Here is a 26971-nt window from a genome sequence, read left to right as displayed (position 1 = left end):
GGCAATATGAAGAAAGTCTCTCTTCCTCCCTACGGGCCTGTGTCTTGGCTGTGGAGAAACTGTCTGAAAAACTGTCCTGGGACTTCCGCCAATTCAAAGAGGATATATCCTACTCCCCACCTGTACAGACCAGTACCTCAGCCATTAGGAGTAAGCGTCCCTCTGCTCAAGAGAAAGGATATAGTGCGTACACACCACGGGCCACCCTGTGGCTTTACCTGCATGACCACGGAGAGAACATGAGGAAGTGGGATGGAAAACCTACCTTAACCCTAGAGGCATGGTTATGTGAGTTACAAGGAAAAACAATCACAAAAAGGGGCTCTTCCAGGAAAATTGCTGCTCCAGCTTCCAGCGGGCAGTTCCCCAGACAGGGTAGAAGGGCTGATTTTACTTCCGATCTTAATAAAGGGATTTTTGATTCACATTTACAAGAAGTGAGTAACAGATACTATGACCAGGACTATAGGGGCCCTGCCTCCAGCCAGGGAGAGGAAAGGGACAAACAGGTTTACTGGACTGTGTGGATTCCATGGCCTGGCACATCAGACCCACAGGAGTATAAGGCTCTAGTAGACACTGGTGCACAGTGTACCCTAATGCCATCAAGCTATAAAGGGGCAGAACCCATCTGTATTTCTGGAGTGACGGGGGGAGCTAACTGTATTGGAGGCCGAAGTGAGCCTAACTGGGAATGAGTGGCAAAAGCATCCCATTGTGACTGGCCCAGATGCTCCGTGCATCCTTGGCATAGACTACCTCAGGAGAGGGTATTTCAAGGACCCAAAAGGGTACCGGTGGGCTTTTGGTATAGCTGCCCTGGAGATGGAGGAAATGAAACAGCTGCCTACCTTGCCTGGTCTCTCGGAGGACCCCTCTGTTGTGGGATTGCTGAAGGTCAAAGAACAACAGGTGCCGATCGCCACAGTGGTGCACCGGCGGCAATATCGCACCAACCGAGGCTCTCTGATTCCCATCCATAAGCTGATTCGTCGACTGGAGAGCCCAGGAGTGATCAGCAAGACTCGCTCACCCTTTAACAGTCCCATATGGCCAGTGTGAAAGTCTAATGGAGAGTGGAGACTGACAGTAGACTATCGTGGCCTGAGCGAAGTCACACTGCTGCTGAGTGCTGCCATGCCGGACATGCTAGAACTTCAGTACGAACTGCAGTCAAAGGCAGCCAAGCGGTATGCCACAACTGATACCGCTAACGCATTTTTCTCAATCCCTTTGGCAGCAGAGTGCAGGCCACAGTTTGCTTTCATTTGCGGGGGCATCCAGGACACCTGGAACCGACTGCCCCAGGGGTGGAAACACAGCCCCACCATTTGCCATGGACTGATCCAGACTGCACTGGAACAGGGTGGAGCTCCAGATCACCTGCAGTGTGTTGATGACATCGTCGTATGGGGCAACACAGCAGAAGAGGTTTTTGAGAAAGGGAAGGAAATAGTCCAAATCCTGCTGAAGGCCGGGTTTGCCATAAAACAAAGTAAGGTCAAAGGACCTGCATAGGAGGTCCGATTTTTAGGAACAAAATGGCTAGATGGACATCATCAGGTCCCGATGGATGTGATCAATAAAATAACAGCCATGTCCCCACCAACTAGCAAAAAGGAAACACAAGCTTTCTTAGGCGTCGTGGGTTTTTTGGAGAATGCATATTCCAAATTACAGTCTGATTGTAAACCCTCTCTATCAAGTGACCCGGAAGAAGAACGATTTTAAATGGGGCCCTGAGCAACGACAAGCTTTTGAACAAATTAAACAGGAGACAGTTCATGCAGTAGCCCTGGGGCCAGTCCGGGCGGGACAAGATGTAAAAAATGTGCTCTACACCGCAGCCGGGGAGAACGGCCCTACCTGGAGCCTCTGGCAGAAAGCACCAGGGGAGACTCAAGGTCGACCCCTAGGGTTTTGGAGTCGGGGATGCAGAGGATCCGAGGCCCGCTGTACTCCAACTGAAAAAGAGATATTGGCAGCATATGAAGGGGTTCGAGCTGCTTCGGAAGCGATCGTCACTGAAGCACAGCTCCTCCTGGCACCCCGACTGCCGGTGCTGGGCTGGATGTTCAGAGGGAGGGTCCCCTGTACACATCATGCAACTGATGCTACGTGGAGTAAGTGGGTCGCACTGATCACACAACGGGCTCGAATAGGAAACCCCAGTCGCCCAGGAATCTTGGAAGTGATCATGGACTGGCCAGAAGGCAAAGATTTTGGAATATCGCCAGAGGAGGAGGTAACGCGTGCTGAGGAGGCCCCACTGTATAATGAACTACCAGAAAATGAGAAGCAATATGCCCTGTTCACTGATGGGTCCTGTCGTCTTGTGGGAAAGCATCGGAGGTGGAAAGCTGCTGTATGGAGTCCTATGTGACAAGTTGTAGAAACTACTGAAGGAGAAGGTGAATCGAGCCAATTTGCAGAAGTAAAGGCCATCCAGCTGGCTTTAGACATTGCTGACCGAGAAAAGTGGCCAGTGCTCTATCTCTGTACTGACTCATGGATGGTGGCAAATGCCCTGTGGGGGTAGTTGCAGCAATGGAAGCAGAGCCAGAACTGGCAGCGCAGAGGCAAACCCATCTGGGCTGCCACATTGTGGGTGCACTTGGTGGGTGATGTGAGAGGCTGGGGAAGTCCAATGTGTACCTCAAGGGGATTTGATTTTGGGTGAGAATAGCCAATAAATTAAACTGTATGATGTTAATTGCTGTATAATGCTGTATATCATCACTTCTATGGTGGCTATATGCCGTATCAACAGTATTACAGCAAGAATCACCTAGATTAATGAACTCAGTATATAAACTCGGGGAAAGCTGGCTGGGCGCCGCTGCTGTGCGACAGGCTGGGCATTGGCTGGCAGGTGGTGAGCAATTGCATTGTGCATCACTTATTTAGTATATTCTTTTATTATTATTATTGTTTTTCCCCTTCCTTTTCTGTCCTATTAAGCTGTCTTTATCTCAACCCACAGATTTTACTTTTTTTCTCCCTGACTCTCTCCCCCATCCCGCTGGGGAGGGGGAGTGAGCAAACGTCTGTGTGGTGTTTAGCTGCCTGCTGGGTTAAACCACAACAGAGGCAAAAATTATTTTCTATGGATAGACATTTTATAATAGATGGAACAAATTTAAATTTAAAAACTTTGCAGAAATTTCTTCTGCGAAGTTCAGTATGAATTCCAGTACGGTAAAACTCTAGACAATGCAATAGGTTGCATGAAATGATGCTGGATTTTTTTTTTTAATGCCATCTTCTGTGTTTCATGTAATTGCATCTCTGGCAGGAAAGAAAGCTCAATTCTCTGTATCTTTACTTTTTGAATGTGTTTGTCAAGTTAAGTCAGCAGGTTTTGGAGTTGTTTCAAGCATGTCAGCAACAGACCTATGATTTGAACAGAAAAGAGCTCTGCAGAACAGAACTCCAGAGAGAAATTCAGCGAATTTTTCCACGTATGTTTTGAATTTGATTACTTAATATCAGTTTGAATGTTCTTCAGGTTCGCGGTTCTTCCTTCCTCGTAAACTATGATATGTCACATCAGTTTTTATTCTGTGATTCTTCTATTACAGAGAGCAGGCTCTTTCTGGTTGGGTCCTCGCTGAATGGGTTTGGCACTCGTAGCAGTGATGGTGACTTGTGCCTGGTGGTTAAAGAAGAACCAGTAAGTAATTTAAAACGTATATAGTTAAAACAAAGTCTGTTTTTAAAACATATGTGATTTTATAAGGCTGGATTCTGAAATGAGAAACAAATGGTCAAACCCTTTTGATTTAATAACATACTTTTGCACTCAAAATAGGTATGAACTGTGGGCCCAATAATGTTGAAAATACGAATTTAACCCTATAAACCCTTTAAACCAAGAAAACATTAAAAAAATAAGCATTACCTTCACTCCATAAATGAAAAAAACACAGCAAAGCAGCGAAGTAAATTGCCTAGAATCATGAAGAAAATTGTTTAGAGAACTCTAACTCATTTTAGATTCAGGAACAACTTTTAAAAGAAGTACAATTTTTTTTATTTCGTTATTTAGATTCATAGCCACTAATTTTAGCGAGCAGGCATAAGAAGGATTTTGACATGCAAAATTTCTTAAGTATTTTTGGTGAGAGAAAATTTAGGTTGAGAGAAAATACATAACAAAAAAGAAATCTAAATAGAGCATAATTTTAAAAGAATTGAAGCATCATTGAAAAGGAAGGAAAGGACATTTTTGTATAAGTGGGGATAGGTTTTCATCAGGTTCTATGATCTGTGAATGTCTGATAGTTACTTTGTGTACTGAATATGAATTGTTCTGTCTGGCTTTTGCTGCACTAAATGTATGTGTAGGCTGTGGAATGTGTTGGTATACGTGTTCATGTCTTATTCTGAGAATTGATTTTATTTGAAAAGTAAAGCATGCTTACTTGGAACATCTAAATGAGAGATACCAACTTTTTTCTTTAATATCGTATTTCAGGTAAATCAGAAGACTGAAGCAAGGCACATACTCAGCTTAGTCCAAAAACTCTTCAGTACTAAACTTTGTAAGTTCCTGGCTACAGTGAGGTGGTAAGATTATTGGCAATTCTGGAAGAACTATTGATGCACAGTTGTGACTAATTTATGTAATTGCATCTTGTCTAGCTTCTAATCACAGTATTGTTTGGAGAAAAGCTATAAATATTTAGTAATGTTACTTATCTTGGTGCTGATGGATAGTAATTAGAAAAACATAATGGTTGCCTTGCAAACTAGTGGACTTCAGGAACGGGTAGCATCTAAAATGACTTTTGAATTGTGAACCACAATTTGGGGTGGTGGAGTGGAAGTTGATTTCTGTTTGGGAAACCTCTGTTAGTGAACTCTTCCTACTCTTTTAGATTGCAGTGCCTTCCTGCGGACAATACTCTAAGAATTTGTAAAAGAAGATGTCACTCACAGTAGACAGTGTAGAATTTATTTGGGGGGGGGACGACACCTTGATACCAGTGAAATAATTAACTTAGGTGCTTAGTGAAGAAAATATTAAATGTTGACAGTACCAGCACATATAGGAGAAACAGGTCAATTCATAGTTCTTATAAGTTGTTGCTTAGACTCTCTTCAGATGAAGAATTCACGTGGGCAGTTCTTGACTTAAATGTGAAAGCCTCCTACTTCAAAGAGGCTTTTGTACCATGCTTTGAATTATGAAAGACCCTGTCATTTATTGGTATCAATGACTCTGTCCCCCTACCTCTCAGACTTGTGATACATTCTTTGATGTTGCTCCTTATATTGCTGTTCTGAACAATCCTGCAATGGTAAAAGGAACAAACCATAAGTTTAAATGCAGACTTCAAAATTTCTTCATTGGCAAGTGTGCATACCCAGATTTCAAGAGCTTGCTTGAAGACAGACTTGATAGATCCATCACAGAGTAGGCATCTGATATTTAATGGCTTATTACTACTGTATATTGATGATTGCATAAGGAGTCCAGAACTTAGTCTGGGTTTGCCTAGGATGCAAGTCGTTCCAGTGCTTTCTGAGATGCACAGCGATTAAAACAGTTGTGTTTTCAGGGATCAGAAAGGCAGCATCTAAATAAGCTATCACCCTCTTCTTTTTTGAAGAGGTTGTGTTCTGTGACAGAGCTTTAGACAAAATCAAGTTTGTTTGCCAGGGAATATGAGTATCAGAAAGACATGATGGTCATGTGGGAGCGATCCCTGAAGGTTTTTCTTTGTGCCATTGCTCCTTTTTGATGCTTTCCTAATTCTCTGTTATCTTGCAAGTGCCTTTGGTCAGCTTCATTTAATCAAAATGTTCTTTGGAAGGTGAGGCAGGACAAAACACTGCTGATACTACTGCTCCTGTCAGACTCTCTTAGTTGTGGTATGTAGACCTCTTAGATCATCTCTTCATAATCTTAACATCACTATGGGCCTGAATTCCTACACCTAGCCATCTGTCCTTGTGCCTGTGTATGGATGTTCTGTGGATAGAACTGATAGACAAAAGTTGTTCGAAAATGTTCACTGATTCAAAATTAAAAGGCTTTGCCATATGGGTCTTTCCATTTGGATTTAGTTCATTTACCAATTGTAGCTCAACTATGCTAAGGTTCAGTACTTCTGAAACAAGGGGGTCGCCCAGTTATTTTGATTAAAGCTTATTTAGGCAAATATAATTGCTGTCGTCCATAATTTCAAAGTAGCTTCTGGGTTCGTTTTGCTTGGGGGTGGGGAGGGAGTCCCCCCAGGCTAGACTTCAGAAGCTAATAGATTCATATGCTTTTTCTTTGCCTCTGGGGAAACGATCTTAGCAATATGCGCTTCAGTGGTGTCCTGTTGGCACTCCTGCTGGTTTGTGGAGTCAAGTTTACATGCTTAGAAATGACTGTTCATTGTCAGCTTCAGATTGGCTGCTAAGTTCTTTTTTAATAGAACTGCAGTTTTTTAAGTGGTTTCCTACCTTCTACTGTCTTCAGAAGTCAGCTGCCGCTTAACCATCAAGGAGGGGATCTACAAGTACATACATTTAAATAAAAAGCCTACAGAAATTGTAATTCTTTTGAGATGTTACTTCAACTTGAACCAGAATTCTAGATTTGCAACTTTTTAAAGGGTTAGCAGTGCATGTATGCTGCTGCTGTGTATGAGCAAGTGTAAGACTTGTCTGTACCAACCTTCTTTAAGAATTGCAATTTCATTCCAACAGTATCCTGTATTTTACTGCATGTGCTTTTTAACAGCCTAAAAGGTATGAACCTTCTTCTGATCATTATTTTTAAGTTTTGTGTTGTCCAGTTAATGCGTATGATGCTAATCTGTAATCTTAAGGTAATTGCTCTTTGACAACACTAGTTAAGTATTTCCTTCCTTCTTTCTTCTGTAGAAGAAAGACTGCAGCATGTTCTCAACAAGTGTGTGAGCTGTCATTAAACTTATTCCTTGCTTCACACAAGAGAACAGAAATAAACATAGTTTGGGCCAAACATGAAAGCTAATGAAGTATGTGCCAAGATGTAAGAGAAACAAGAAGGGGGAGGAAAGATAAGATGTTATTTAAAACGAAGTTCTCAGGCTGGTTTTGTGAAAGAGCTAAAGGACAAAAAGAAATAAGGAGGAGATTTGTGGAATAGGTAATGTTCTAGAACTTTTTTAACCTTTTTTCAGATCATTTCAGTTCAGAAAGTTGGGACAAGTTTTTTCTAGCTGTGCTTCTCTGTTCTTCTCTCAACCCACGAATTTTCTTGCTTTTGCTCTTCCAATTCTCTCCCACATCCCACCGGGGGGGAAGGAGGAGGGTAAGCAAGCGGCTGTGTGGTGCTTAGTTGCCGACGGGGTTAAACGACACTCTCCTAAGATCTTCCTCTTTGTTCTTGCACTCTGTGGTGTTCCTGTACGTTCCAAAATCAGGGCTATAAAAACAGTGTGATTCTCTGCTTATTTCACCTTAATTCCATGATTGATTGATAAATTAGGAAGCATTCCAAGTGCAGATTAGATCAGTGTCTTTCACAATTTCTTTTAGGTAAATCATCTTCAGAACTTTAAGTGCCATCTCTTTTATTCTTTATATACAGTTAACTGTGATTGTTAGATTAGTGTTTCATTCTAGAAGGTTTGGGAAGTGGATTCAAAATTTATCTAAACTCCAGCTTATTTCAGTTTCAGGCTTGCAAAAGGTAACAAGTGTGAGCAAGGAATTTGAGCCCATCAGATTTAAAGTCTTAGAGCACAGGCTTTTCTGTGTTGTCATTCTGCATCTAGAATACCGACTGAAATGAAGATGTGTTCTTTTTTTGAATAGTCTAGTCACAGAGTAAAGTAGGAAAAAGCTTCTGATATTTATTCACTGTTTTTGTGGGACATGTTAGTCTTAAAGGCATGTATTGTGTTTCTTCTAGAGTAGAGAGATGTAAGGTTAGCAATAATATATCTTCTGTTTCAAAGACTAGCAGAGTATGTGTAACTTTTTCACTTACTTGTTCAGATACCTGCACATACCTATTTTTTACAATATTGGCTAACATTCCCAGACCTGTATGCTCAAGCCAATGTCTTTTAGAAATGTGAAATGTGAAACGAATTTAGGGTGATAACTGTTACAACATATTGAAGAGAGTATAATCCAAACCACTGAGAGTAAACGTCAAACTGATTACTCTCTTCAGATTCGTCTAGGCAGGATTCATTTGAAAAACAGTTTAGCAGTACTGGGTTGACTGGTGTTTATTATCTAAATAAATAACAAAGAGCTCGTTTTCTCTTAGTTATACATAGAGGTGCAGTAGTGTTGAGACTAGGATATCAGAGTGGAATATGCCTAACAGTTGTCTAGTGGGGAACGTGCAACAGCTAGGACAAGCAAGGGAACTTGAACTCATATGAATGACCTTGAAGGACTGTGTAGGTGGGTGAGTGAATTCCAAACATCAACAATTAATTCATCCTGTGCTGGGTTGTACCCTCCTAGATTCTTCGTGACTCTGGATTCAGACTGCTGTGTCGCCCAGTTTTTCTTTCTGTAGTATAACCCTATCAATGAGAGCAGGCTACACGTGCAGGATGCCAAAGATTTTTTTGGCATATACCATGTTTGGGATTAATATTTTGTACAATTGCTTAATCTTTTATTCTGTAAAAGAAAAGAGAGACTTAAGCTGTTTAATCTGAAATTCTGCATGAGTAAGTTATTTATGAAACTGCTTAGTCTTCTTTGAAGTGGTTATGTTCTTTTCCACTACAGCTGAAGTGGCATTTGTGACTTTTTCATAGATATGCCCAAAACTGTGGAGGAGTTGAATGTGGAATTCATTATGTGTATTTTGGTGTAGCCCCTCTGGTCATAGCTTCAAGGTCAGATAGTCAGTTTACTAAGGCACTTACTCAACCTGTATGTATTTCAGAATTCCACATCCTGTGTTTCTGACTGTTTCTTTCCTTGTATGTATGACAATCTAACGTACAATAGAGATTCTGCTAACAGTGTCATCGGTGTGAGCCAAGAAAGAGGGTGCCAGCAGCAAGTTAACTGCCTGCTAACATCCTTTTTGCTTTGTTTCACCCTGGGAAACAGATTGGGATTATGTTCTGGGATTTTTTTTTTTTTTTTCTTAGACAACTAATTTGGCACAAGCATCCATCCCATCCATCCATGGGAGGCATTTGCAGACAAGGATGTGTTTGCAAGTGGATTGCCACTAGAATGAGTTCAGTTAACTTCTGAAGGGCACCTGAGGAAGGTCATAGTGGAAAGTTGAATTGCTGTGGCATGAAGATAGATACCCACCATTGTCTACCATGTGCTAATGCGTTGGGCATCTTTGTCTTAAATTTGGTGGTGAAAGGAAAGAAGGCAGAGAGCTCTACACACTTTATAGCTTCGCTTTCAGAATGTTCTGGGATGTTGGAGGAGTGATGCTTGGATGTGTCTGTAGATGCAGCTAGAAAGAGGGGATGCTTGTGTAAGTTGTACTAGATTGTATGTTCAGTCAACGTGGATTGGAGTTCTGTAAGATTCTTCCTTTAAAATTAGTAAGTTTAATAAGATTATCTCTTTTTTTGAGTGCCAGTCTGTGTGTTGCTTAGGATCATACAATGCATTCAAATCCAGATAAAGGATTACCTGAGATCAAATCTATCTAAATGTGCGTATCCATAAAACACTTTCAGAAAGTCTCAAAAAAAAAAAAAAAAGGTAAAATTTGTTTTAATTGAATATTGCACGGTAGGGTTTTACCAAACCTGAAGTTGTCATCTGAATGCAATGGAGATGACACTGTTTAATCAAGGTTGCTATCCAAACTGATAGAAATACCTCTTTTTTTTTTTTTTTTTCCTCCCCCAGAAAGAGTAGATCAGCTTTTATTTAAGGGTTTTTTTAGCCTGTATTACTTCTAGCTTTGTCATACTTACTTATGCTAATTTGAGGTTAATTTATAGAAGCAAGGGGAAAATGTATGATGTTACATGTGGGCAAGTTCAAGTGGTCCTAGATTTTGCAACAGAAGAAGTTACTAAAATAGTGCTTTTTGCCCAAATTCATACCATGTAACCTATGGGCTCTGCTTTTCTTTGTCTTTTCCATTACTTTCTTGGGTGCATTTCTCCTTCAGGATTATGGGCAACTACTAAATATAGCCTGAGATATCGTCGAGAATAGGGAAATCACAGATAACATGACTGACCCAACAGTTTTGGGGAGCTGAGTGCGAAGGTGCATCTGGTGGTGCTGTATGAGTCTGGCAGAGCTTAGTATGTTTGGATTTGGATGGTCTGGCATTGAGCCTGTGTGTCTGTACTGTGTGGATAATCATCTGAGGTGCAGTCCTGTGATTGTTTATTTATTGCATGTCCTACCACCATTAAAGCAAAAGGCAAATAACGCTTATCCCATCTTTGATGGAAAGTGGTGTCCTGTTTTCAGTAACAATTTGATAGGAAATGTATTTCTTGGTATGTACTTTATCAGTCGAATAAACAGTTTTTAAAGGACGTTTTAAGCATAATCAGTGCATAGTGAAGATACAGTTATGTTAATATTTTTTGATCAGTGAAATGCGTAATTTCAACTGTAGACAACTAGACACGATTAAAAAGTATGCAGCTGATCATGTGCCTGTTGCTACAATGTAGTGCTGGGCTTAAGTGTCTGGCCATCCTGGATGGATATGTTCTTGCTACCTTCTTTTTGAACCTTAATTACATCTATTCAGGATTTCTATTACAAGTACTGCTCAGTGAAAGCATTTTAGAACTGCATTCCTTATGTTCAAATTTCTTGAATATACTTCCCACAGAAAAATCTTCCACTAATGTGTTTCTCTAATGTTTAGTGCATTTTTTTCCCACACACTTTCCTAGATTGTATTTTTGCTGCAGTTGCTAAAGGTTCCTTAGTTTAGCACAACCCTTCTGAGAATATTTTTGCTAAATTTAATAAGCTACTATTTGCTATAAATCAGTCAATATGACTCCACTTTAGGGTCTTATTTTAAGATCAGCATCTTACATGAAACTTAATTGCATATTTTTCTCCCTTTTAGCAAGCTACATTGAGCGACCTCAGCTGATTCGAGCAAAAGTGCCGATAGTGAAGTTCAGGGATAAAGTCAGGCAAGTATTGTGTTCAACATTGTTTTTTAGACTCTGACATGGTTAAGTACTGTATGTATGTACTGTCCATACGAGTAGTCCCACTGAAGTCATGCTTTGTTTATTTGTGTCGTACTATAGTTGTATTGCAAATTTGTACAGCTAGCGTGCAGTGGCAAGTCAGCTTACTTCCTTGATGGCCTGAAACACCTCTTGTGGTTGAGGTGCTGTTTAGTTTCTGTGATGTGAATTAGTAGCAGTACATAATGTATTTCTATGGGTTATTTGTACATAGTGGACTCCAGTTGACAAATGGTTCATGACAGAAAAACAATGGTGGGAAGAAAACTATTGTGAAAGACAATTTTGCTTGCTGTGCAAACATAACTGTTGAGCTACTTAAGGACTAATTTGCAGCATTTACACTATACAAATAACACTAAAACTTCGGTTTCTTGTGATGATGTTTTCTTGATTAAAAAATTTTTGTCCATTTTAGAAGAGTATATTTTGCTGTCTTCTAGGGACGTATTCTGTGTTTAACAAAGTAGTATTACGTGTTCTATTCACAGCGTTAGGTACTAATTTTATGACTTTTTTTTTAGAAGGGGGAAGTAATTGGAGAGAAGTGGATGTGTTGTATGTTGTTGTATTCATTGTATCTTCATTATGAAGACATGAAAATGAATAATCAAAAGGGATGTACTAGGACAGAGAACAATGTATTTCTTATTGTGTGTGATTAAAAAAACCTGTGCAAAGCACTCAAATTGGTTGGGAGTCTGAGTAATGTTCAAATCTTCCTATACTTATGGGCTTAGATTTTGTAAGACTTATGTGGATCACCTTCATGTAATAACATAGCTTGACTATTCTTTGTAAATAGGACTTTGAACAACTCTCTTGTATCTAACTATCTTATCCTGCCTATACGCTTCTAAAATTTTGCAACCCTGTCCCTGTCTTTTAAAAACAAACAAGCCCACTTCTCTGGCCTCTCTTTATAAAAGCATATCACAATGTGCTTTTATCACAACATACCTTTATCAGGGCAGAAACCCTCTTGTGATAAAACTGAATCTGTCATGTTTACAATTTGAACTAATAAATATCATCCATTTAAGCTTTTCTTGCATCTGAGATTATGTAACACTTGTTAGGGTTTTTGCTTTATACTTTTTTTCCATTTACACCTAATCCCATATTTACTTCTGTATACTTGCCTACCTTTTAAAATTTTGAATAATTTTTATCTAGTAACTTTCTCCTGTGACAGTACAGAAGGTTGTTTCTCCCATGCTTTCTGAAAGTATTAAACTTGTCAAGCTAAAATTTGGGTTAAATGGTTTAGCTACATATAACAATGCTAGTCTTTTCATAGATACACTAAATGGTAAATTCCTAGTACAAATATTGAATATCATGGAGTTATAGCAAGAATATTTTTTTCCAATTTAAAATCAGAAAATAAACTTTAAAAAGTAACCTTAAGTATGGAAGTGATTATGTCAGAAGATTGGTGTCTTTTTGTAGACATTTATAGTCCATACTATGGTCACTTGCAAAAAAAGTACCAGTCATGATATTCATATACCTTACAGACAAGATTTAAAGAATTCTTTATTTCCTACTAAATCAAAGTATAATCTTCTTAGACTAGAAGCTGCCCATTACATTTTTCAGAGAAAAAAACAGTACTGTTCACCATCTGGTTTCCTGTGTTGTTTTTTTGGAAGAGGGGAGCGGGGGGGAATGACATGACTTTGGGATGAGTTTTTTGTTTGTTTGTTTGTTTTATCTCTTTCCAGTTATTTTTCTCTTAGGTAACTTGTCACCTCCACCCATGTTTTGTCTTTTTGTTTAAGCGCCTGTCTCTTTCCAATCTCTTATTGGCCTCTGTCTTTCATAGGCTCATACATATACATACATGCACACTCATTCATTTTTTTCACAGAGTTCTTGAAAAATGGTTTGGATATTCTGTACCAGGGCACTAAGTTTGTTTTAGCCAAAACCAGAAACTAAACATGACAAGCTTCCTGTGAAAGCCAGTTTTCTTGATGCCCGGCTGCTGGGAGAAGACGGTAGAATTCAATGGGTGGTATCTGCATCTGGATTCTAATGTGTTGCCAATGGTCCATATATACCTGAAAGTTGCCATTTCCCACTTACTTAGATTTGGAGAACAAGAAAGCATTCAGTTTGTGTTTGTTCTTCTTAAAGGGTTTTTTAGTGCTGTAACAGTAAGGGAAGATCCATTGCACTTAAAGACTTACTATCTTTTTATTTTTGTAGTCTTTCCCAGGAAATAATTCCAATGCCAGCTCTGCTACCAGACAAGCCTTTGATTAATTAACAAGATTTCTGTACTACAGAGGATGCAAAAGCTTCCTCTTTTGCTACATTTGATATCAGTTGACTCTTTCTCTCTTTTAGTGCTTTTGGTAGAAATTGAGTCCCAACAGTACAAAACCCTTTTCACTTACCATAATTTCACTTACCATACATCTATTATATGTGCATATTAAAGTACAAAATAACTGCAATAGAACTTGCTTAATCAGCATCTGGTAAATAGTAATCTTGTCAGTTGGGGTTAATTGGAATTACACATGCAGCCTGACATATTTCTTTATTATATTAACACATACAACTAATATTCTTACTGGTGTTTATGCTTATTTTTACAACTATTAAGCAGTCGCTCAAGCTTGTTTATTTCCTGTGCTATTATGTACTATGCTCTTAAAACATCTAAAAAGTCATACTTGATATTAACTCAGGTTTAAAATTATGTAATATTTTTGATGCATTGATGATGTTTTAATGTAGTTAATGATGTCAAAAACCTTTTGTAAACATCAAATTAATGTGTTTTATCTAGTTTAATAAATTCCAGGTCCATGTTCCCCTTACAATAATTCAAGAAAATCCAAAGGAATATTCAGGCAAACAAATGCTATGTGAATGAGGCTTGGATGTATAAAATGGAAATAGCTGTACACTGCAGATAGCTACTTCTTTGTCAGTAATAGGCTCATCTTGTGAGTTAACAGTGTTGCTATAGCTTATTAACTATGAATTTAATATCGTTTCTTGAGTATTGTGAGTAGTTAAGCTCTATATGCAGTATGAAATTCAAACTTTGGGGCGGGGTGTGATATAAATAACATAGGTAGTGCTTGTTTGCCTTGTTCTTATTTGCTGTTAACAGCATGAAACAGTTATTAAAACTGTTTTATCACAAAACATCCAGTGTTTACTAATAAACAGTTTTCATTTCAAAGTGCTTGCTGATTATCTCTGACCATCATTGCAGAAAAGAGATTCTTACCTTTTGACCTCTTCCAATTCTCCTTCTCAGTTCATTGGCATGATTTCCTAAACTGATACCTCAGAGAATCCTTCCTGGCATCAAAAGTTGTCCATAGTAAATCATGTAGTGCAACTCTAGTTTGGAGAAAGATTCGTTAAAAATCCAAAACGTATTAGATATATTAAGTTGTCCTAAGGTCTAAATTTGGATCTACATGTATTCTCTATATAAAACAACAATTACATTTTTACATGGAACGTAAATGTAATGTACACTTGGATGTACAATCCAAAACAATGGAATTCAAGTCTACAAGCAATTCAAGTACTATAAACAAAACCAGAGTAGAAATCACGGCATCAAAACTCTGTTTGAAGAAAGTTTCTAGAGTATTATCTGAAAGCTACGTTTCTCCACCTCTGTCACTAAGTAGGTAATACATATCCTGAAACTGAATACCATGAAACTTGATTCTTTTTCTTTTCTCCTCCCCAATAGCTGTGTGGAGTTTGACTTGAATGTAAACAATGTTGTAGGAATAAGAAATACATTCCTTCTGAGAACCTATGCATACAGTAAGTTTTTAATGTATTTTCTTATTTCTATAAACTTTGGTTTTTAAATTTGTGTTTTGGTGTTTATAGACTATTAAAAGTCAGTTGAATATGTTAGGTTACTATATATATAAGTACCTAATGAGCTGCATTAGATAGCTTTAAGATAACTTCTTGTTGCTCACTCTAAACATATGGAGAAAACTGATATATCAGCTAGGTATGTTTTTAATCCAATATTATAATATTCAGAAGATAATGAAGATTCTTCATATTAAGGTCCACATATCTGCTACAAGGGCTGCTTCAGTATTCTGCAGATAACGAGATCATTATACTAATGATTATCTAGTGGTATAATCTCCAGTTTCTTTTATTTCCTTACAGCCACTGATAGGTATGTGTGGCTGATAGCTAGCTGTGTCTGTATGCTGCTACAGAGTCTTTCCTTGGAAAACCTAAAATACTGCTTCAGTTTTTATACTAACCCCAAAACAAAACTGGTTTCTATCTCCTCAGGAGTTTGCATTTTAGGGAGAGATTGTGAAACAGACTTCTGAAGGGGAAGTAATAAGAACAGCACACTTAGTGCTAAACTAGGGTTTTCTTACTTAGCATCACAGCATCATTTGGCAGATAAATACATCAGGAGTGGACCTCAGGCTAATTCTTCTACTCCATTTGCGATTCTTCCTTTCCCACCTTCTTCAGTTCTTGCATACAGGAATTCCTTTCTATTTAGCATAGGAAGTTATCAGTAGAAGTTACCTTTACTAGTGAATTTTTGCTAATATTTCAGTCAGAGTAGTTTCAGTGTTCCATATTCACGTTACTAGGAGATTCTACAACTTGCTCCGCATCAGTTGGTTAACTGTAACTTCTTCATACATCCAGGAAGGCATGTGCCTGGAGAAGGATTTCCTTCCAAGCTTAAAAAGGTTAGGGAGATAATCTTTGTCATTCATGGCTACAGGTGAGGGGTCACTTCACCAAGTCTAATGTAGATATAGTTGTTCCTAACTTGTGCCACAGGTTTCCCTTACTCCTCTCAGCAAATCACTGTAGGGCAGACAAGAGTCCAGATGTGAAAAGAGCAGTGGAAGGGGTCCTAGTCTCCCACCTTTTCTTCCATTCTGCCTTGGTGCCCACTTTTATAAGGCCAGCAAAATTAACTTTATGTCTCCTGATGAAGGACAAATATTGTAATTTTCTTCAGGTCAAGGAGTGAGTTAGTAGCTAAGGGAGACTTGTGATTGAAAAGATTCTTCTCAATGTGCTATACCTTCTTAAATAGGCAAACTGCATCAAGCGTAGTCTGTCTTGTCTTCTTTGGACCAGAAAACTCTCAGATGACATAAGGCAAACAAAAGTAAATGGAAACTTTTATCGGACAGTCTCTTTACATACTTTTAGAAGGCATATCAACCAGGGTGGATAGCATTAAAAGTATTAGCCCAGTAACTTAAATTTGTGGCTGAAGGGCTTCACCCTGCATGGGAGAAAAAAAAGATCAAATTACCTCTCATGTGGAAGATGTATGGGTCTCTCTGTTCCATTAGAACAAGTTAGATGCTCAGGCAAACAAGGGACTGGTTATCTTAGTGGGCATGATAAAAAAGAATATTCATAAATATTTCTGTGGATGCCTTTGTGGTTTTTTTTAAATCAGTCCTTCTATGTTGGTGCATAGGTGCTGTAGAAAACATCAAAGATGATATGGCAAAGTGAAGCAGAATGTCCACAGAAAATGTAGGTAGATGAAGCAGAGCTAGAAACTGAAATCTATGCTGTTGTGTTGTCAGTTGTTTGCCTAAGGAGGCATGTCTGCAATTAAATCAGCAATTGATGGTAGGTATTTTTCAATTAGTGGAAGCTGGACCTTTGAGCAAATGAGCATTTTCTTGAGGGGGTAGGTTGTTGACTGATGAAAGAGTATCAGGAAAAGTTCACTGGCCATGTTGCACACTAACTTTCTTATATACTAATTACAGGCACTAGCAGAGAGAAAACCTTCTCTCAGGATAAGGTCAACTAAAAAGTGTCTTTTCTACTGTGACACACACACACAAAAGAATCCTTTTTGGAATTTTAGCTTACTTGCATTTTTCTCTCATGGAAAAATCCTATTTCAGTTAATGCATGTTCATATGATGTCCGTACAGTAATTCTTCTGCATCTCAGAGTTAGTGTACTAAACATACTTTTTTAGTTCAACCACTGGTGCATAATGTTGGGAATGAGGAGACTGCTTTTAAGCAGCTTTGTTGTTTCTAAGAGGTCTTCCAGATCTAGGACATTCATGCTGAGAAAAAGAGTACCACTTACAGGGACCTGTGTGCTGAACCACTGTGAACCGGTTGTGAGAAAGTCACATGCTTGATAGGATTTTCAGAATAACAGAGAGTACCCCAACTGGTGCTGTTGTATGATGTCTGTTGTCCTGGATGAAGTGATTACCTATTGATACATTCCTGTCCTGATGTGCAGAACACAAAGCTTTGCACAATGTTGTTGGGTTAGAAAAGATACTCCAGAACATATAAGGCATTGTAAGGCCATCATAAGGCATTTGACTTAGCTGATGATCTGCTTCCACATATCTGCAAATAATAAGTATGCTGCAAGGTCCCTAGGAGGTGGTGGTGAGTGACATCTCCCTACAACACATTACTACCTTCATTAGAAGGCTATCTACATTCCCCAGAAATTCAGAAGATCATACCTGGAATATGACTGTATTTATGTCTTTCCTCATGAAAAGCATATGTCTTGATTTAATGAGTTATTGTATCTAACATCTTATCTCCATCAAAAGCTATTAGGACAAGGCAAATTTAAAATTAGTGTTTGTATGCAGGGGTTACTGCTTTCATGGATCCTGAGGAAAATTTAACAATGAGCTCTGTGTCCTCCAACCAGGAGAATTCTTTTCTCTGTCCTCAAAGTTTATATAACATAAAAAAATAAATAAAAAATTAGATGTGGTCTGTCCTGGCAGCAAGTTAATTCAGGGAAAATTATTACAATGAACTGGAGAGAACTTAAAAGTAGAATGTGACACTGCTGCGTTGACTGATGCCTCCAGTTTTGTCTTATCTGCAAGTTACCTGGCATACCCCTTGTAATGTGTCTGTGGATCTTACTACTTAAAAGACTGTTTGCAAATGCAAATATTTTTTCTGATTTTTACAAGATGGATAGTAGTTGTAGAATAACTAAGTAAATTCTATAAAATGGTTGCAAAACGTAACCTTAGAATACAAGAGTATCATGTTGATCAAGGAGGAACAAATGTTGATTGGTTGCTGTCTAGTTAAATGTGCTTTTTTTGAGATGTATTTATTTTACTTGCAGTTGAGAATCGAGTTCGTCCATTAGTACTTGTTGTTAAGAAGTGGGCGAGTTTTCATGACATAAATGATGCCAGTCGTGGTACTTTAAGCAGCTATAGTCTTGTATTGATGGTTTTGCACTATCTACAGAGTAAGTATTTTTTAACGTGTTGAAACTGTCCCTTTTAAGTTCATATTTGTGTAGTTTTCCTCTTTAATAAAATTAAACACCAGCAGGAGTCATCTTCCACACAGAAAAATCTGAGAATAAAGTGGGTTTACTCCATTTCCTTAGTGCTGCATTTTTCTTTAACAAGTGGACCTCTTCTCTGGAGGCAGAGTTACCAGCTTTAAAAAGGTTAAAAAAAAAAAATAAATCAATGTACCTGCAGGACACTGTGTAACTATAAAATAAACTCAAGGCCTAGTTAACAAAAATCTGCCTTTTAACAAAGGGAAAATAAACTCAAGCTCTAGTTAATGGAAATCTGCCTTTTAACAAAGGCAAAAACCTAAACATAATTTCAGTGGTTTTTGGTTTGTGTTTTTGTTTGTAGTTTGTTTGTTTTTTATTTGGGAACTTCCAAGAAAATTCAAAGGGACAACAAATGCTGTGGGGTCATTCTTCTGTCTTCTGGTGAGCAAAGGACTGAACATGGGTGAGGTGCATATGCAAGAAAGCAATACCATGTGGTTAGATTTTTCCGCTGATTACTGTCTTCTGTAAGGTGACAGATGTCGAAGACCATTAGAAGTTGGGATATTTGACTGCCAGTGGCAGTATCTTTTCTTGTGACTTCAATATATTGAAACATTGAACATCTGTATGGAGCTGGAGAGCTTTACCTGAGAAACTAAAGATCCCTGTTGAGAATCCCTGTTGATTCCCATGCAATGCAGAAATGTTTTCGAGGAATAGGTTGAAATGAGCTTATCCCCCTATTTATTTCTTTCATTAGAGAAAGTCCACTTTTGTTTTTTGTAGTTTGCAGTTCTTGCTTAAGACTTAAGGATTATCATTTAAGAAATCATTTAGCTCAGTATGAGTTTCTTGGTTCTTTATTGGGAGATAAGTAGCTTTAGCAAGAAAGACAAGGAACCCCTGAAGTGTACATCTTGTGGAGTAACAAGCCTGTAGAAGTATTTTCTTAATTCCTGTCAGTTCATGTGTAGACTGTGTATTTTGCTGCTTGTATTCATTCTACACCTTTGTTTTAATTTTTTTGGTAACTGATTTTGTGCTGATTATTCTTTTTCATGTTATTTTAATGACAACTGGTTCTTAAGATTTTATGACCATATCTGTGGACAAATTGCATAGGCTCTCATTTTAGACTTTTCCCGTTTTAAGAAAAAAAATTTTTTTAAAAGCAGGTAGAAACAGTGTTTAGCTTGTCTGACAGCTTGTTTGGCCTGGAATGTAGACACTTGCTGTAGAGTGGGTAGCCAACTATTTATTAGTTTCAAGATCACGCTACACCCACTCTGTACTAGGGTGGAAAGCTTTTTATGATAGTTGACTCAAGCTGGTGGCTTTCTTTCAGCTGAACAATATCTGTAGTAGAGGATCTAGGAGGGTGTTTTGTGTATTTGGGATCCAGTTGGCTGGGTTACTTCTGAATTCTTTGATGCCCATAGTGTGTGCATGTTGTTAATGTACCAATCATGAGGACAGTAGGACATAAGCTAGTCTATCCAGTGACTATGGGGTTTTTTTTTCCTCTCCATCTACTATAGTGGAATTCCATGGATTTCTTTGTTTCTGTGGAAAGAAAAGAAAAGAAAATGTGGCCGAGTCTGTTGTCACAGCTCTGAAATCGTACTGTAGGTGACTGAGTACTTCAATGTAGATCCTTAGTACACAAGAGGGGGAAAAAAAATCAATTAAACAAAAAATGTTGCTTTGGAGGAGATGAAATGGCAATGAACTTAAAAATGCCAAAGTGATTATTAGATATAAGATTGGAAATGTTGGGAACTACTGGATGTAAAGATTGCTATGCAAAGGTGAAGCACAAACAGGAGAGGAGAAAAAGCATCTTTACGTGGTCTAGCAATTAGTGACCATCTTAACAGTGATTTGATAAGAAGCATTTGATAGTTAGTGTTACACTTTTAATGGAAACAAGCCTTTTCACTTAGAAATTTATTCTCCAAATCTATTTTCATTGTATCACAATTACTCTAGAGACTTGTATTGGGTGCTGTGTGCAGTCATGGATAGCCAGTTACTGAGCTGTGCATAAAAGTAATGCACAAAAGGGAAGAGAGTAGGAGTTACAAGGAAGTATAAGCGTGTAGGCTTGCCAGAATGTTAACAGCCGTGCAAGCATGAGGGCATTTGCTGTAGTCATCTGTGGCAGTTGCCACAGCTGTCTAGGGAAGGGAAAAAAAAGTTCAAATTATCCTTTTCATGCAAAACTGATCAGCCAGCTGCTTGGGAAGGATCAGCACTCCACAGACCAAAGAGAAGCCTTTTACCTGTGCTTCATCAGTCTTTTCTGCTAAAAAAGGCTGAAGTGTGGCTCTGGACATGTATCTAGTATCAGCTGTTTAGATTCTGATGTTTTATTCGTGCAGATTTTAAACTTTTTTTTTTTTTTTTTTTTTTTTTTTTTTTAGTTCTGCTACATGGATGTGGTGCTACGGCAAACTAGCTTGTGTCCTAGTCATAGAATTTCTAATAGAGCTATTGTTGATGTTACTGGGAGGGGAAAAAAAACCCAAAAGCTTTCTTTTGCAGTACATAGTGTCTCTGTCTTCACTAGGCAAATTTATTTCCTTTACTACTTAATCCATTTCCATAGTCTTACACTCGTGTGTATGTCTTGGACCTAAGGTTAGTGCAGCTTGAGTTTATTTTGTAGATACATCAGTGTCTTGTACATGAACTTTCCTCCAGGTAACAGGTCCAACTATCTTGTACACTAACAAAAGGAAAACGCATGTGGTGAATGCTAGTGGTAAGTGGTAACTTTTCCCCTTAACTTCTTTTAACTTTAGTATAGCATACAGACCCAGATAAAATATCGATTGCTTGTATTGTTCAGATTTTGTTGCCTTTTATTTTAGTGTGGCAGAGAACTGGAAATTATCCAAGATGTTGCAGAAATAAGATGCTTTTGCATATTTCTAAACACCCACAAACAAAATAAAAATATTGTTAAAGCAGCTGTGATCATATTCTTAGCAGTCCTGCTGGTTAATATAGTATACTCTTTGAAGATATCCCAAGCATGTTCTGAGAATTCTGTTCTGATTCTTAGTCTCTATGGAAGAAGGATTCTGCAACATCTCATCCCCTGTGAGACCTTGTCTGAAGGGTGAATTAAGTCCCAAGTCAAAGTCCTGTGTGTTGAACTTAATTATCATTCTCCCCAGTGAATGATGTAGACCAATTATTTAAAAAAAATATGCTGAAGGCATGATGTTAAAGTTTTAGTATGAGGAATGCTCTGACAGTTCTGTAGCTGCTCTAAGGCTTGAGTGGGATGTGAATACTTTGGGATTTTTTTTCTGTCTACCTGTAGGACCACCTAACCTGGGAGATAAGGTTTTTTCCCTGTCATTTGTATTGTGCAATAGATGCTCTCCCTATCCATGACTTTCATAAAAGTTGTAATTGTTTAGTTAATTTTGTGTTTGTTAGTATCATTAATGTCTGCATAATCTTTATAACCTGTTTGCCATTTAGTAAACCAGCTAACAGCATTAGACTGTATTTAGGTATTTTATGGGGATTTTGCTAGCAATGCCTACTAAATGTGTTGGGCATTTTATCTTTACGTTACTTTCGGCGACTCAGTATGTAATATTTTGCAGCTGAAGAATGTGTACTTTTGCAGTATCTGGAGACTTCCTATGCTGTGACAGAATTATATTGTATTAGATACAGGAAAAAAAAGAGTGAAGCTCTGATTTTTCCTTTAGCAAATCTAGATGAGTTTCTTATAGCCATGAATTAATATGAATTTTAAAAGTGAAGTCATACCCAGCTGCTGCAGAATTTTTCATGTCTTCCTCAAATAGTAGTATCTTAGTAACAGTTTCACTTAGCTGAATTAACTCCTTATACTACTATGTACAAAATATAGTAATAGAAAGATTTGGTGAATAACCTTTATTTTACAAAATGCATGAAAGTGACGTTCTTGATAGATGTTTTTGAGATGGAATTTCAGTCCAGCCCTTTGTAGTTGATATGATATTGTTTCCTGTGAATTACATGAATCACAGCAACTTTAAACTTTTTTTTTATAGCCCTACCTGAACCCATCCTTCCATCCCTTCAAAAAAATTACCCAGTAAGTGTTTCTTATGAATTTACTACATCATATATGTGTATGAAGCTGCTTATCTAAAATATATGAAATCTTAAGTATCTCTAATAGATTAAGTTAAACACAGTCTGTAAGCCTGGTCACTGATACACTAAACATAAGCCTGAAAAAGGTTATTTGCTGCTTTTGATAATTTCTTTAGTGAAAACAGTCTATTATATATGAGAAGATTTCACACACAGTTGGAAACGAGTGCTAATGAGAGCTGCTGACCTAATTCTCTTTATGCTGGCCTGAAAATATCCCTGTGTCATCTGTAACTTTCTGATTCTTATTTCTTAATATGTTAAGTAGTTTTTCCATCCAACTGTGGTGTTTCAGAATTCCATACTTCCCACAGCTGTTAAGATGCCTGATATTTCTGGGTGCAGAGGGTGAATGATATGTGTTTACTAAGGAGACTTTTGAGACCTTACAAAATTGGGCTTCAGTCCAACAAGAAAACACCTTTTTGGGACTTTGCTGTTATGTTCAGATCATACTCTGTTGATTTCCAGAGAACTCTGTGATCCTTTGATCCTCTGCAGAATTAGGACTGTAATTAGTGAGACTTAATCTAAGGAAGATTATCTAGAAATAAGAGCTACCCTCTTAAATATTTGTCTGGGAATAAAAGAGCTATTGCGGAATAGTTCTATGCTATAACTTATTTACAGAAATTCCTCAATTCCTTCCTCCTTACCTTTCCTCTCATGTGTCACTTTTTAAATTTTTCTTTATTCATAGTTTCCATAGTTTGATGTCCCTGTCTATGTATGGGTTTTAGTGTTGCTGATAATTGTGCTGAGGTAGTATCAGAAAGCCTGTCTTTCTTTTGCATATATTTCCTATAACGCTGAAATGGGAATATTTGATGACACTGTACATCAGGGAGAGAATACTGTGGTGTCAGCCATTTGGGGTAATTAGGATAATCAAGATGCAGAAGAAAGCTTTGAGCTATAGTACACTGCAGTTTTATTTCTATTTTGTAAACCTATTCAGGCATACCTGTGCTAAATTTTTATGGTCTTTATTTTTCCCTCTGATTTTTTACTGTGCTATATACCTTCTAATTTCTTCATTGTTAGTGCTCAAAAGCATGTGAAGCCGTTTTTAAATTTCTTGTACACTTAGCTTTATCTGATGGGTTTTTTGAATTGCTAAATTTGTTACTTATGTTTGCTTAAAGCTCATATGCTGTAGTATTTTAAGTTTTGCGTAGCATCTAATTTAAAGAAAACAGCTAAGAATTGGTAACTTTTCACTCTTGTAATAATAATGCATACATTTATATTTGTAGTGTTTGAACTGTATAAAGGCCCTCAGAGCACTATACAAATATTAATGGCTTAAATGATTAAAGCAAAAGTATACAATACCATAAGCTGAAAAATCTAATGAATTTGTACTAAATGTAAGGTTTTATCTTGTGTCATGTGGAAGTGGTAAATCACTTGCAGGTTCCTGTGTTTCTAGAACACTGCTTAAGAATAACATTTTTTACCCTGTGTCAACGTAGATTTTTTTGTTGTTGTTTGTTATCTTGCCTTTGGAGGATGGACTAAATATTCTAGTATTGTTAATAAAATAAAAAGAATATTTTATACATGCTTACTATAAAACCAAATCAAAATTATGGATTAAGATTTTTAAAAAATTATGCTAGAAATTTGCAAATATATTTTTGGTCTACTGTCTCCATTAGGAAAATAATTAAGTGTTTAGAAATTGTGAAAGTTACAATTTCTGAATACTGATATTGCGAAGAAATTTAAAATGAAAATGAGAAATACACCACAACAACTCTGGTCTTGTAGCTTGCAGTAATAATTACAAAACATGAGCAAATGTCAGTATCCAAAGAAACCATGTGTTTTGTGGTTGTAGCTGGTCAAAGCTGTGTCTCCATCCTAGTACTACACAGAAATACCGCTTCTCCCCTTCAGAAACAAACCACCCTACATACAATCTGTTTTTTTCAAAATCAAATCTGCAGCTTTTTCTGCAGCCTGAAAATACTTCTGCACTTTGAAGGAAACTGCTTGTTTTAAATTGTAGGTGCTGTGTAAAAGAGACATGCTTACCTTGAGCGAGAAACAAAAGGCAGATTCTGTGACTCATTGTATCCCTACTGCAGATGTGAAGGGTGAGAAGTCCTGGAAAGCCACCAGATCTGCCCACCTATGCATTCGGTTGCCATGGGGGAGCCTCCAGCTGGCACTGAGATGACGTGTTTTAGTTTAAAGGGAGTATTAGACCATATCAGATGTGGGGTTGGATTCCTGCCCCCCCCCAGCCAGATGGGGTAGATGAGAGTAGCCCACAAAATGTGTGATTGATTCTGAAGTCTATATAGAACTTGCCTCCAAGTTAGGACTTTTACAAATGAGCTCTGGAGAACCTGTGGTGTCTTAGGCCACTGTGGCTTCTGGTTGTTTTGCCTGTGTGTTTGCCAGAGGTGAACATTGCTGCAACTGCGAGTCAGAAGGGAATGTGTGCCTGAGTCTCCAATGTTCCAGAGCAGCCTGGTGTACTAGCTTAAATCCAGATGGAGGTGGGTCTCCACTAGTGCTCTGGACTGTGAACTTTGTGGACTCCAGCATGGGCACATTTTTGTTTCTGCTGCCTCAGCTTCATGAGCAGTCATATCTTGCAAAGGGTGGGGCAGAAGATGGGATGGTGCTTACTGTAGCTCCTTGTCGTGGTTTTGGCAAGGATAGAGTTAATTTTCTTCCTAGTAGCTGGTACAGTGCTGTGTTTTGGATTTAGTGTGAGAATAACGTTGATAACACACCGATGTTTCAGTTGTTGCTAAGCAGTGCTTACACTAGTCAAGGACTTTTCAGCTTCCCATGCTCTACCGACTGAGAAGGCTGGAGGTGCACAAGAAGCTGGGAGGGGGCACAGCCAGGACAGCTGACCCAAACTGGCCACAGGGACATTCCATACCATGTGACGTCATGCTCAGTATATAAACTGGGGGGAGTTGGCTGGGGGGCGGTGACCGCTGCTCGAGAACTGGCTGGGCATTGTTTGGCGGGTGGTGAGCAATTGCATTGTGCATCACTTATTTTGTATAGTCTTTTATCATTGTTATTGTTATTGTTATTATTATTTTCCCTTCCTTTTCTGTCCTATTAAACTGTCTTTATCTCAACCCACAAATTTTACTCCCCCCCCCTGCCAATTCTCTCACTCATCCCACTGCGGTGAGGGCAGGAGCGAGTGAACGGCTGCGTGGTGTTTAGCTGCCTGCTGGGTTAAACCACAACAGTCCTTCATGCAAGGGAGTCAGTCCTTGGACAGACACAGTTTGCTTCACTCTGAGTTGCACTTTTTTAAAGTACAAATATGAGTTAAATGTCCATTTGTAATACTGGGGAAGGTTATTTTATGTCTGCAAATATAGATACCTATCAAAAATGGCAAGATACTACAATGATGTTGCCACTGTAAACTTTTTTGAAGGAAGAATCTTGTACAGTCAGAGTTAAACTCATTATACATCAAGATATTCAAATGTAAATTTTTTTTATGTACACTTGTGTTACTTGCCAGTGTGTAAGATGGAATGAGCATATGTGTAAGCATTATGTAGCTTAGCAACATGTTGCTGAATGCTAGTGTTTCCTTGAGAAATCAGCCCACCAAAGTAAAGATTAGAGATCTAGCAGAAAAGGAAAAAAGATTTTGGGGTCCCTTTTTCTGGGGTATTTTGAAATCATGGATAGCTCATTTGTATTTGTTGCTCAATCAGATCATTAATTTCTTTTCCATTTCTTAAGATGGCATGAGGCAAAGACACAGCAAGCAAATTAGGGATTAGTTTTAAAAGAAGCTGAATTTTTTGCCTTCTAGAGCAAGTTAAGAAGGGAAAGCTTACAGGGAAGGTCTACTCAAAATTAAGCTAGTTTGAAGGATGCTTTGTAATTCTATTACCAACCTCCCTTATGTGCAGAATCTATAAGCTGTACCTTGTTCTGCTTATCTAGTTATGCCCTGAGTCCCTCTGGCAGGAAGAAAAGTACTGTTATCCCTGTTTTACAATAGGTGAACGAGGGTGGGTTGAGTGTAATGGATTTTCATGGGTCGTCTGTGGCAAAGCAGAAAAATGAGCCTAGGTATCCTGTGGCTGGTTTGACCTCTTGTTCACTGGACACTGAGTGATTGCTTTGTTAAGAAATGACTTTAAACAAACTACATTGTTGGTTATTGATATATTGAATATTGGTATATCTTGACAGAAGTTTTCATTAAATCTTCCCCATACTCAATTTTAAGTAATAATTAATTTGGTTTTACATGTAAAGCATTCTAATCTGGTAATAGCAATTTCTTCCATAACAAATTTTCTGTATTTCAG

The 26971-nt window shown here is 38.1% G+C and overlaps 1 protein-coding gene across 3 annotated transcripts in view; it reads left to right on the top strand.

Annotated features, from left to right (window-relative positions):
- The window catches only part of TENT2 (terminal nucleotidyltransferase 2), a 51229-nt gene that overhangs the window by 8594 nt on the left and 15664 nt on the right, over nucleotides 1–26971 (top strand). For all 3 annotated transcript variants that reach the window (XM_076362324.1, XM_076362323.1, XM_076362325.1), the window contains exons 5-11: nucleotides 3347–3461; nucleotides 3582–3673; nucleotides 4478–4544; nucleotides 11036–11105; nucleotides 14899–14975; nucleotides 18309–18437; nucleotides 22547–22590. In XM_076362324.1, the coding sequence (XP_076218439.1) occupies nucleotides 3347–3461; nucleotides 3582–3673; nucleotides 4478–4544; nucleotides 11036–11105; nucleotides 14899–14975; nucleotides 18309–18437; nucleotides 22547–22590 (594 nt within the window). The remainder of the gene's footprint in view (nucleotides 1–3346; nucleotides 3462–3581; nucleotides 3674–4477; nucleotides 4545–11035; nucleotides 11106–14898; nucleotides 14976–18308; nucleotides 18438–22546; nucleotides 22591–26971) is intronic.

Source organism: Aptenodytes patagonicus, chromosome Z, assembly GCF_965638725.1.
Source record: "Aptenodytes patagonicus chromosome Z, bAptPat1.pri.cur, whole genome shotgun sequence".
Lineage (NCBI taxonomy): Eukaryota > Metazoa > Chordata > Aves > Sphenisciformes > Spheniscidae > Aptenodytes > Aptenodytes patagonicus.
The sequence above is the reverse complement of the archived record's forward strand: the minus strand, read 5'-3'. Positions and strand labels throughout refer to the sequence as shown.